Source organism: Lampetra planeri, chromosome 10 (assembly GCF_965212315.1).
Source record: "Lampetra planeri chromosome 10, kcLamPlan1.2.h2, whole genome shotgun sequence".
Classification (NCBI taxonomy): domain Eukaryota; kingdom Metazoa; phylum Chordata; class Hyperoartia; order Petromyzontiformes; family Petromyzontidae; genus Lampetra; species Lampetra planeri.
In genome coordinates, this window is record NC_136116.1 from 4,222,839 (window position 1) to 4,235,952 (window position 13,114).

A 13,114-nucleotide genomic window follows, 5' to 3' on the forward strand; every position below is an offset into this window, starting at 1 on the left:
CCATTTTCTGCCCCATGGCTCCACTGTGGTTTTCCGCAGTGGAGTGACGTGTTAATGAAACGGCTCTTCCTTTTGTCAGCAGTGAGCTTCTCAATCTGGTCTCACCTTTTCTTGAAGGCGTTGCTGAATTATTAACCACATCCAAAGGGTTTTGTACCGACTTAAGGCTTTTTCTGCATTGCTCACACATTTGTCCGTGAGTGATGCTGCATCAACCCTTTTTCTAACCACTTGTGCAACAATATTGACGTTACTATCCGAATGCCCTTTGAAAAAATAGACGTGTTACTCTCAAATTGCCATGTGCTTTAAAATCGATTATTGATAATAATAAAAATGATGACGATAAATCTAAAAGTTTCTCCCAACAACTACAGCCAGATACAATCAAGGCTTTTAGTGGAAGCCCCCAGAGTTAGCCATCACTCAACATGAGGTTGCTCCCTCTCCTCTGCTGCCCCATGATCAAGTGTGCCCGTGGGCGTTACAGAAATAGAACGTGCTTACCTAAGACAATATTTGTTTCCCAAAGTCTGAGGCCAGAATTTTCCATTTTGTTTTACATCTGGAAGCGCCCTCGATCACGAATGGGATGGAACGTCTACATTTACATTCTTGTAACATCAAGATGTTTAGATAGCAACGGCTTGGGGAGGCCGTCATCCAGCCATGGTTAGATCACAGCCGATGACGGTGAATGTCAAACGTTTTAAAGCTTCGATAGCGCTGAACCCTATAAACTATACAAATGAAAAAGCAATTTTTTATTTTACCAGGTAAGGCCCACTAAGCTATATACCTATTTTTCAGAAGCGACATGTTCACTAATTATAGCTTAACGAAGTGGCTTATCATGTGGAAATGTATTCCAGCCGGAGAAAAATCCTTGCGACCACGGGGAGAACACGCAAATTATACTATACAGCAGGCGTCAGGGTCAGTATGGAACCCACGGCCTCCTGTATACCAGGCGAGGTATTTAACACCTCGCCACCATGACGCCCTCTGACCGCACCAGGCCTGAACGGCAAGAGCATCATCCAGGCGATGAGGCAGTCGGAGAAGCGGAGCCCACTCGTGTTCCACGGCGAGACGCAAGGGGCCCAGGGCACGGACGGCGCGGCGCGACTCGGCCAGTCCGACCAGCTCTCCCTGCAGGCCGTCGCCTCCTCAACGCCCACCTCGTCCAGATCATCCTCGCAGCGCTCCACGGGCACGCCGGGCCTCAACAAGTCCCGCGGCTCCTCCAAGCTGCCCCAGTCGCTCCTGCCGCCGAAATCGCCAGGTGTAGTGCGGAGATTTCTGCCGCCAATTCATATCGGCTTAGCCTGGATTTCACCCGTCCTTAAGTCATAAAATCAAAATTCTTCGGCGTGCGTCACCCTCCGCTCAATGTAAATCCCAAGAGGTCTCCGCGCTCCTTCTCTCCATTAAGTCAGAGCCCCTTTTTTTCTGAGATGGCGAGCGGCGCCCTGGTTTGCAGCCAATTCACCACCAATGGCTCCTGACCTCAAAATTGTTGCGATAATTTGACGGTGATAAATTCCAAAGACAGTGATATTTACGCCCGTGCGAAAGCATACGCTCTTCATTATTCCCTTCCAATTTTCACCGGACAGATGGAATTACCGCCTTTGTTTGCTTTAACAATCCTGCTAGGTTAAACCGGCGGTTTGAAGCGCAGTCTGACGTTCAAAATAAACACAGCTCTTTGGACGAGTATATTTTTACAGGTGCCGGCGAGTGACTGTGTACATCTGATAACTGGCTCATGTGCGATCGCTAGCTCTCAAATTTTTCCGGCACAATATAGAAGAGAGCTACGCACAGTGTTAAGCATCCTTTACAATTGGGCCAAAATTCCTGTCTGCTCCGTCAGTAATGCAAGACGTTCCAATTATGCGCAGAGAGCAATAACGGTGGATGACGCGCCAGTGCCAGTGGCCAGAATTTGGACGAACACTCGGGCTCGAGTCAGGTTCCACTGAATAGCCAGCAGTGGTAGCGCGTGTGTATGTTACGGGGAAAACTTTCCTTGCTACCCATTGATTCGGAGCTCAATTGGTGGAGGCTGCAAGGACCGACTCAGCCCTCGGTGAGCTTTGGTTGCTCTGCCACCTGGTGGCGGCGATTGAAAAATGCAGCACGGAACGCTGGGTGATGGTACCTGGGACCCACAAGGGACGCTTTAAACGTTATCATCCTGAGTAAGGAGATGAGCTCGCTGCGATATTATTTGACCGGTTTTCACTCGCACCACTCTCGATTCCGTTGGGGATTCATTTTAAAATAAACCATGCTAACATCACAGCAACGCTCTACAATCCGCTGTTCAAAGCTGTTATTGTATCATCTCCCCCACATATGGTTGCACAATGTATTTAATCATTCCATTTATCCATCGACTTATATCTGCCTACACTCAACTAACAGTTTGCTTTCTGGACAATGAGAATTTATGGATTATACGGGTTTTCCAAATTTGTATATTTCATACAAATTCAAATGCCTTAACAACAGCCGTCATTCGCCACTAAGTGGCGGTGACATCACCACAGCACTTGTGCCAGGCTAGGTGCACTTTGAGGCCATGTAGAGTGTCCAAGGCTCGCTGCGTCCAACTGCCCAGTAGCGTCTTCCATGAGCCTCCACCACAGAGGGCAATCGTGACACCGCTGCTGCCGGTCATCGGTGATGACTGCCTTCACATCACTCTGTTCACACACGCACCTGAGACCGTGTTTGTGTGGATTAACGGAGCCTGGAGCCACCGTGCCATTCCATTCACAGCGGGTGCGTGCGTGCTGCGCAGGACTGCACACAACTCTGGGCGTACGAAAGGTTTTTTTGGCTGGAAGTTCCATTCCTGGACCGTCATGAGGAAGCCCAAAACTCCTCTGGTGTCGGTTTTTGGGATTTCACAGACTTGTAATTGTCACCTCCACCTGGTAAATGTCACCCCTATGCAAATGTTGTGGTGACCCGTCTCGCCAGTGTGTCTGGTGACACGTTCACGGAACACGTCTTGTGGCGTGGTGGAAGGCTTCATCATTACTGCTACCTTAAGCCACGATCTATCCACTCCTGGATGAAGGCTTCTGCAATGATGTGGTTGTTTCTAATGCCTAGGGTTTTTTTCTGTCTGTCAATTACGGTACAGTAGACTGAAAAAGAGGAATGATAAATTGTATCATTTACACAAATAATTATATTCCTTTCTCTAAAGTGTAAATAAAACTCCAAAAAAAATTCCCAGTGAGAATAAAACTACATTTTAAACAGTTGTTTTGGAACAGGTCAAAAGATGGTGTAACCAGGGCTTCATTTCCCACCAAATATTTCCCGGGTTGCCGTTACACTTGAGTAGGCACCTGACTAGTAGCCACAGCGAGTGGTGGATGTGGTGTGCCGAGTACAGAAATATTTCCTCCGTCATCAACGCGGATATTTTTGGCTGCAATTAAGTCCCCGGGTGTAAATCAAATTTGTCCATTATGGTTTGGTGTAACACTTGCAGGAAATGCCTAATGCACACTGCATGGCCATTGCTGAAAGTAATCAGCAGATGGCAATCGAGTCGAGGAGAAGAAGCTTCCGCAGTCTGGCCGTGAATGACGTCGTGTGCTCGATGTTAACAGAGTCACATGCCAGGCCGCCCAGACGAAAATAAACATTTAAGTTTCAATGAGTTACACTATGGGAACCTCATTTGCCAGTAAAAATATGATAATTGGTGTTTTACCCTTCTTGTTGTGCGCCTTTTGGCGTCATCTGGTCCAACCCATGTGAGACGAGGCTCTAAGGAAAGCTGTCTCGGGTGTGGACCAATCAACTTCAAGGACAGTGCACATTATCAGAGTTATGTTCTTTTGTTTGTATTATGACTGCAGGTATTGCGGTCTATGCAAACATGACTCCTTGTAAAAAGGTGTCAGTTTTGTTGCCAGATAGAAGGGTAAAAAAACAATTATCATTTCAATGAGTTCTCAACTGATTTTAATAATAATCATATCTACCTACCAATCCAACTACCTAACATGTGTTAGGTGAAAACAGTTTGGCGTTTGTCTGCTTAAAGTGATGGTGCCGACCCCACGTTGGTAAATTGATTTATGGACTTCAATGTTATTTTATAATTATGATGGTGATACAGACATTTAGTTTTTTTCGGTAAAGTCACGTAGGTAAAAAACAATAAATTAAAATGAAAACAACTAAATTAAATCACGACGTTTCGGGCGCAGCACAAGCGTCCGTCTTCAGGTGGGGACAGACACAGCGAAAGAACAACCGCTTAAGCGTGCCTATGGTGACACAGACCTGTTTCTCTTTATTTATCCATGGATATTTTTTTTACCACAAACAACTCCAATACGTTATAATTACTTGCCTGACCGTCTACCCACCTACCTGATCTCCCTGCCAGCCGACCTATTCACCTCTACCCACCTACCGACTTCTCTGCCTGTCTACCGACTTGCCTGCCCACCTACTTGCTTGCCTGCCTGCCTATCCACCTATGAATCTCCATACCTAGTTACTAGCCTGACTACATACCCACTTGAGTAGTTACCATTCTGCACCTGTGAAGGTCATGCCGGCCGTGCCGGCCTTCACTCGCCCCAACAGTCTGTTAAGGCGACACGGGGGGGGGGAGGGATCTTTGTCTTTGGGGGCGTCCATAAATGACGTCACGCGATTTTGGACGATGTTTGACCCCCCCCCCCTTCGTCACACGGCGTCACAAAAGTCAGACCTCCCCTCAAATATGACGTCACAAAGCTCTGCCCCCCCCAAAATAAAACATGTTTCAAATCGCTTTAAACTATTGTCATTGCAGTGCGTATTTAATGTGGCGCTGCACTCTGATGTTGTAGGAGTGTTGTTATAACAATGAGAGTTATAGCATTTATTTATTTAAAGTTGCGCATTTTGATGTGACGTCACATTTCTCAAACCCCTCCCCCTCGTCACACATCGTCACAAATGTCTGACACCCCCCCCCCCCCCCTAGGTGCGTGACGTCATTTATGGACGGTCCCTTTGTGTGTGTGTGCGTGTGCCGCAGCCATGCGCGAGCGCAAGCTGGGGCTGAACCTGCTGAAGGGAAGCCCCGGGCGATCTCGCTCAGTGTCGCTCACGCAGCCCGCGCTGCCCCAGGTGGTCTTCCTCAAGGACATCGTGTGCTACCTCTCGCTGCTCGAGGGGGGCCGGCCCGAGGACAAGCTGGAGTGTGAGCGCCCGCGACTCACGGGCGCAAAGTCTTCGCCCCCCCCCATCCCTCTCTCGACAACCGCACAAAAAATATCCGGGAACGCAACGCACGTGGTCGGGTCGAGCGACGCGTTCGCCGATTGTTGGATGGATCCAAAAAGAAATCGCAGCTACGATTAGCACGGTTGGCCTACGTATGGTGCGAAAGAAGTTCAACATACATGCAGATATTACATTTGTGGACGATCCGAATAAAAAACTATTTTGGATTGATTAGAAAGTTTGTCACAGGAAATGATATCACGTGTTACGCCCCCCCCCCCGCACAAATGTGGCGGTACGTGGCATCGGGTGATGTCACTTTTGTTAGCACAAAGACACGTTAAATTGTCACGTGACATCTGATTTTAATTAATATGGAATTATCTTTAAAATGAAAAAAAATCCCAAAATCTCAAAAGTGTAAATCTGTAACTCGTCGCTGCTATCGTCCAAAGTTGCCAAATGAGAAAATGTCCCACAAATAACTCAATTGAGAAAACACGGAGCAACACCCCCACCACCACCCCCCTTCTGCCGAACACAGCGAAACCCTCCTGAAAAAAAATGAGGAATGATACGATCCGATTTTGTCTGTCGTGCATTCTGTTCTAGCTCTCTCTCTCACCCCCCGTGTTCATGAGGAACATCGCTCCAACACGGGCACGTGAGCTTGCAGCAGGAGGGGCGGAGCCCCTGCCAGCCCCGCAAAGACAAAGATCCCCTGTGTAGCCTACGCAGCCTGTTGGAGCAAGTGCTTGGTTAGCACGAAGGCCAGCGGTGCAGAGGGAGTTGTGCGCCTTTGTCTCCCCAGCGGTGGCTTTTTTTGTGCCACACCAGATACTCATTTAAGACTGAGTAAACCTAGGGGAGCCCCAGGGCTAGTTCAGATGTCACTACTCACTTCCGATTAGCACGGATGGCTACTTATGGTGCAAAATAAGTTAAACACACACACATACTCAAGTCCGTCACGTCTGTGAATGAACCCCAGGTCGCTGGGTTTCATAGCTCAACGCCCTAACCACTACACGACCACTCCACGCAATCACAACAACATCAACATCATCAACCCAACGGTCCACGACTCCGCAGTCGCAGTTCCCACCGGTGGGAGTCGCACAATAGCCACGCGCCCTGCTCATCAGAGGAACGACACGGGGCTCTCCCCTCTCTTCACAGCGCCGGCGACAAGGCCCCTTCGGCCGGCCTCGGACGCAGTAGCGTAGCCTCCGCATTCGATAGGCAGACGGCGCTGGGTGGCACGACTGCTCCCCAGCCCCTTTGTGGCGAGGCGCACGCCGCCAGAACGCGGACGGTTCCTCAAGGGCCGCTCCTCAGTGGGCATCTTGGTCGCGTGTTCGAGGGGGGGGGGGGGGGTGGCCGGGTCAGAAACAAAACGCGCCTTGACCCGAGCCAAAACGGTTGATGGCAGATTCCCTGCACCGACGCGAAAGAGGCGGTGTTGATGCGTCGCGGTGTTTTTTTGCGACGATTCGTCGCACAGAGCAGGCTCGGGGAACTCCGAACGGATCGATGAGGGTGTTCCGCCTCATCGGGACGGGGGGGCCCGGTGGTGCGGAGTGACCCCCTAGTTGCCTCCCTGACCCCGTGCATGACTTGCAAGCGCCTGCCGTGTTCCACCTCCAGTGATAGGGGACGGCTAATGAGGCATGTCAAGTTTGAGCGGTAGGCAAACCCTGAGGGCTTCCTGCCACTCCTGACCCCCCCATCTCCCTCCCCCCGCTACCACCCCCACCCCTCCTCTGACCCCCATTCTCTATTCCGCTTTGTGGCCCATGGGGAGCGAGATAAGATCTCTAAAGAACGCTCGCTGGGATGGCTTGTGTGTTGCTGCCGCACACACAGGCGAGGGGGAAGAAACCAGTTATACCAAACGCCTCGTCTTTTACAATTGTTCAAATTCTCAGCGCGCAAAGACTCGTATCGCTACTCGTATCACTACTGGCATCAGCGCCATGTGCCCCTATTTCATTACTTCTTACCTATCACCAATCTGCTTTGTAAAGGTTCATTTCACATCGGCAAACAGGAAAACTGCACGCTACTTTTTTTTCTGGGGGGGGGGGGTTAAAAAATAAAAATTTTAGCGGGAGAGATGATAACGGGTGTTTACAAACGTAAATAAACACTGCCTGAGGAAGTTAAAATAAAGACCTCTATTCATTTCTCCACACATAATAATTTATTTCTATTCCCTCAGCCGATTGGACTGCCAAAGCAAAATTCTGCTGCATTTGTTTAACCATGCAAACTCTGGACTGGTTTCAACCATCTGGGTATCATCAGCAGAGTCAGGCCAATTAATTGAAAACTGCTGTATTGCCAGAGGCAGTTGACTTAATATTATTGGTCAGGAAAGCCCATAGGCGAATAAACAAAAACTTATTTTATATATTATGTGGAGATAACACAGATCTGTTTATTAACAGGGAACAAACACAAGTTAAATATCTCGTCTTGCAAGTTGGCTCGGGCAGGACACGTCGCTAAGAGGAATAGTGGCTCGTGGTCAAGACTAACAATGGAGTTGACATCTCGGCACCGTGGTGGCGAGACGCTGACTAGCTCACCTGGTACACAGGAGGTCGTGGGTTTGATCCCGATCCCGATATTCGGAGTTTTCCATGTTCTCCCCGTGGTCACGTGGATTTTTTTTATCCGGGTCCTCTGGTTTTTCCCTTCACATTTAGAATCAACATGCGTTTAAGAGTATTTAGCTGCTTTCATTTGTTCGATTCCCGCTCACGCACCTCGGATTGTCACGGCTGGCTACATACGGTGCAACATACATGCATGTTGATTTAAAGCTTTCGTGACTGCAGAGATTCATATTCTTGGTTCTTTCGGTAAAGTCACGTAGAAGGGAAACAATAAAATAATAAAAATATAAAACAATACAATTCTCACTATTGTTTTATATTTTTATTATTGTATTGTTTCCCTTCTACGTGACTTTACCGTAAGAATCAAGAATATACATACTTGTGTTCAGGTCCCTTCTGTTAAAATAGCTATATAACTCAATGGGGCCTTACCTGGTAAAATAAAAAGTTTAGTTTACTTTTAGACATGGTGGTTGGTTGTGATGCTGTGAATTAACGCACATTGCATTTATCTGCGTTCCGCAGTCATGTTCCGCCTGTACGACACCGACGGAAACGGACTCCTGGACCACTCGGTGAGCAAACCTCTCCATTGTTCCTCAGTAATTCAAGGGGTCTCCTTTTGTCCAGTGGTGGTGCAACGATGGAGCGCGCAGGCGGTGCAGCTGCACTGCGTTCTACAGGTCGGAGGGGGGGGGCTCCAGGCACGGGGCTCTGAAGAGAGAGGGGGAAAATTGGACGGGGCCCCATTTCATTCTTTGCACCAGGGCCCAGCGCCAAACGCGCTACGCCACTTATTAACGCGGCAAAAACACAGCTGTCCCATCGCCTCTGTGGTATAGCTATCACAGCGATCACAGCACATCACTGTTTGGCTGCAATACCCAGAAACATTAGCTGATATTTTATTTGTCTCCCAATTTCACTCTTGGCACCGTGTCATGAGGTGAAGTTGCTTTTCAGAGCTCTCGCAGAGGGATTCATCACGCCGTGTTATGGCACGGCCTGCGAAAGGGCACAACACAAACCTGATCGTGAAATTCCTTCATATGGGCTATTTTATTGTATATATGTTGAACTTCTTTTGCATCATACGTAGCCAACCGTACTAATCAGAGGTGCGTCATCAACCATGCTGTGGGGGAAACTGCACTTTTCCACACACCCTTCTACGGAAAGATGTCTGTCCAGGAGACTGATATATTTCCATTCACTGTCCAGAAATGTAGAAGGAAAAAAATCACGTGAAAAAACACAGTTATTAATGGACATTGACCACATTCTACACGGTGCGTGGTGGCCTCATCCAGCAGTGGAGTGATAAAAGTACTTTTCATGTACACATAAACGTCGGCTATACTGCACTCGAGATACTAGTACTTGCTTCTTGGTCCATTCCCCGAACACCTCGCCGATGTTTTAAGCAACGCTGAGTTAAGGCTGTGGAAGTGCCTCAACGGCGGAGGGCAGACACGGGAAATCAAACCCGCGTCATTGGCATGAGCGTCAAGTTAGAACGCCATTTACGCCTAAAACTTGACCGCGGCGCAATCACGACAGTACCAACGACTACAGCCGCGCTTCGCACACAGCTGCTACCACCTGTGCCCGACCGCCGTGACGTTGTCGCGCAGGAGCTGGATCGCATCATCACGCAGATGATGCACGTCGCCGAGTACCTGGAGTGGGACGTGACGGAGCTCAAGCCGGTGCGTGGCGACGGGGACGCCGGCGAGCGGGAGAACGCGGCGATCGAGCCGTGACAAAATGCCCACGCTTAAATCGAATCCGCGTGGACGCACGGCAGATTCGCCCCCCGCTGCCGCTACCTTCGCGAGCGGACGTTCGAAAAACTAAACTAAAGAGAAACATTTTTTTTTTATCTTACCAGGTAAGGCCCACTGAGCTAAATAGCTCTTTTTCAGGATCGACCTGGCCACAAATGATCGCTCAACGAAGTGGATTATCACGCGGAAAATGTATAGCTGCAAAATACTCTAAATGCACGTTTCTAAACGTGGAGGGAAAAATCGGAGGACCCAGAGAAAAATGCATGCGGCCATGGGGAGAACTTGCAAACTCAAAATATACGGCTGTCAGGGTGGGGATTGGAATCGAACGCCACGACCTCCGGTGTACCAGGTGAGGTCGTTAACATCCCGCCACCGCGGTGCCCCAAAGAAAGCACGGCATGCGATTGCAGACACACCAGCCAGGCCCATCGACCACGCACGAGTGAACGGGGCTTGTTTCAACTGAAGCTCTGTAAAATATATTTTTCCCCCCACCAACCCCCCTCCTGTTGTCGGGGAGGGAGGACAGGGTCCGAGAGGTTTCGAGTTGGGGGGCCTCGGGAAATATTCCGCGAAAAATTGGGCAATAGTATTGAGCCGATGTGAAATCTGAAAGTTAATTCAACGGAGGCGATGAAGCAATACACCTCACATCAGCAAAAGCCATTCTCTGGCCAACGAGTTTGGACACGGGCTTAAACGTCGCTATTCACTCAACCACAGGCAAGAAAGCAACACTACATTTGTTTATATTTTTTTATTTTATTGTTTCCCTTCTACGTGACTTTACCGAGAGAACCAATAATATACATTTTTATGTTGAACTTCTTTCGCACCGTACGTAGCCAACTGTGCTAATCGTAGGGGTGGGGGGGGAGAAAGGACAACCCCGTGGCTCTCCGGCGTGTGCTGATGTTATCGGCATCTGCACTGTGCAGATTCTGCAGGAGATGATGGAGGAGATCGACTACGACCAGGACGGAACGGTGTCGCTGGACGAGTGGATCCGGGGAGGGCTCACCACGATTCCGCTGCTGGTGCTGCTCGGCTTGGAGACGGTGAGCGAGCAAGATCGCGCGTGCACCACGATGCTGGACTGCAGGGTAGGGGGGGGGGAGCGGCCGTTCTCCGCGGGCTTCCGATCCGCAGGGGGCCCTTGTAAAGAGCAAAGGGTTTTCACCTGGTATTTGACCCCACACCTTCAAAACCTTTCTACAGCCCAGCCAACGTGCGCCTGTGTCCACTCGTGTTGTTGTTTCCTCCATCAACCCCCCACACACACACACAGACAGCTCACACGAGCACTCGCTCGCTCTAATGCAGCTCACACGAGCACTTTCTCAATGTCTAACCCAACTCACGTGAGCGCTCGCTCGCCTTGTTGAACCCAGCTCACACGAGCACTCGCCCCCCTCCGTGTAACCCTCGGTGCAGAACGTGAAAGACGACGGGCAGCACGTGTGGAGGCTGAAGCACTTCAACAAGCCAGCGTACTGCAACCTGTGCCTCAACATGCTGGTGGGGCTCGGCAAGCAAGGCCTGTGCTGCTCCTGTGAGTGCTTCCGATAGCCCACATGTTGACACGAACACGCATGTCCTCGCACACGCACCTTTACACACGCACACACACACCTCTGATTACCACTGTTGGCTACGTACGGTGTGAAAGAAGCTCAACATACTGTGCATACATCCGGCAGACCGGCCTCCTGAGCACAAACTCATGATAACATAAGAGGTATTTTGGGCTAGATCGCGTAAATAAATGTGTCGTTAACCCCGCCACCACCCAGTTAGTAAGGTTTGTCACGTAAACAAAACGTACCAATTCGTTACTAGTTCAGCACTAACCGGGGTGTTGGAGAGTAAACCCACGACATTTACAATTCGAGTATCGTGACGTTTCGCTGATAATTACAACCAGCCTCATCAGGCGACAGACAGAGTCCATGGGCCAGAGCAGAATTCATTACCGCAATAGGTGGCAAATATTCATTGATTACCACTTTCTGTAATATGCTTAATAAAAAGTGTATTATGTGATATTGCGTAATTCACTTTCATTGGCGATGTAAAGATGTTGGTGCAACTCCAGTGTTGCCATCTCAGCTGTTACAATCGAGTAAAATATTTGGTCTGCTTCGCATGGACTAACACGTGTTGCTGTGGAGCGTCAGGAGTAATTCATAGACCTCCGCTCTGCGTCTCTACGCACAAATAAAATGCGTCTTAATTCATCGGCCACTTCTGAATCCGAATGTTTATTTATACTGGAGGAATCCGATGAGCTATAAAGCTATTTTTTTTTAAGATGTCCAGTAGGGGCGGGTGAGAACATAACAACAATACAAAAACATGACAGTTATGCAAAGTACAAGAAAGGTAAACAAATCACCAAAACACATACATACAAACAAAACTAAACCATTCCCATCCCACCAGGAAAATCTTACTGAGGTATTAACTTATTATTTATGATATAAACTGAACATTTATCCAGCAGCATTTGTTTCATCCAGCAAACGCTGGGCCGGTTACGACCTTCTAGATCTCATCAGCAGACCCACCCCCTGAATCGTGTGCTTGTGCAATACCTGCTACAAGGATTAATGACGGGTTGTGATAGTTCAAACCAACCTAATTTAAATACAGCAAAGTTCTAACACAAACGCAATAAAAAATATTGCGCATTATCTGGGTTGTAAATTTTCCTACAAGTAGACCTCTTAAGTTCCGTCCACAATGAGTGTTGTTGTCAGATCTGTGCACGTGAACACTAAGAAGTCAACGAGTGGCTTTAATTTGCCCAGAACCCCTTGAAATTGATCGCTAAGGATGACTCGCGACTCTTAGACTTTAAGTGCCCTGCACCAAAGTATAATTTTCGCAAACAGCTCATCTCAACCTCGACGCGAGGTCGCAAATAGCTTCCGTTGATGCCGCGTGGGTTGTCGAGCGAGCGATTGCGCAGAGTGACTCGCGTCCTCGTAGCGGCCCTTGACACCCGCACGGCAGCTTGCCGTGGCGCCTTAAGAGAGCGACTTCCCAGATGACCGCACGAACCTCCGCAGAGGGGCCCCAGCGTACCTCGGAAAGATTTCGCGAGTAACATCTTGACTCCTCCTGCCCCCCCCACCCCCCCCCCCTAACGGTGTTGTCCCAGTCTGCAAGTACACGGTGCACGAGCGCTGCGTGGCACGGGCGCCCCTCTCCTGCATCACCACCTATGTCAAGTCCAAGAAGGATGCCAACGTAAGCCCTCGCCCCGTTATACTTCACCTGTGCGCCTCGCTAAACAGTGGAGCGTGTGTGTGTGTACGCAAGCGGTAGTGTAGCATTTAGTGCGCTGTGCGATGAACCCGGCGACCCAAGTTTGATTCCCACTCACGGCCAACACCAGTGACGATTATCTGAACTGGTCTTGAGCCTCCCCGAGGTCGA

At 49.3% G+C, this 13,114-nt stretch overlaps 1 protein-coding gene across 1 annotated transcript in view; it reads left to right on the forward strand.

Annotated features, from left to right (window-relative positions):
• LOC144720867 (diacylglycerol kinase beta-like) overlaps positions 1-13,114 on the forward strand; it is a 65,521-nt gene that overhangs the window by 11,823 nt on the left and 40,584 nt on the right. The window contains exons 6-12 of the mRNA XM_078597965.1: positions 1,019-1,285; positions 5,069-5,233; positions 8,406-8,455; positions 9,515-9,589; positions 10,612-10,731; positions 11,108-11,225; positions 12,837-12,925. Of these exons, the coding sequence (XP_078454091.1) occupies positions 1,019-1,285; positions 5,069-5,233; positions 8,406-8,455; positions 9,515-9,589; positions 10,612-10,731; positions 11,108-11,225; positions 12,837-12,925 (884 nt within the window). The remainder of the gene's footprint in view (positions 1-1,018; positions 1,286-5,068; positions 5,234-8,405; positions 8,456-9,514; positions 9,590-10,611; positions 10,732-11,107; positions 11,226-12,836; positions 12,926-13,114) is intronic.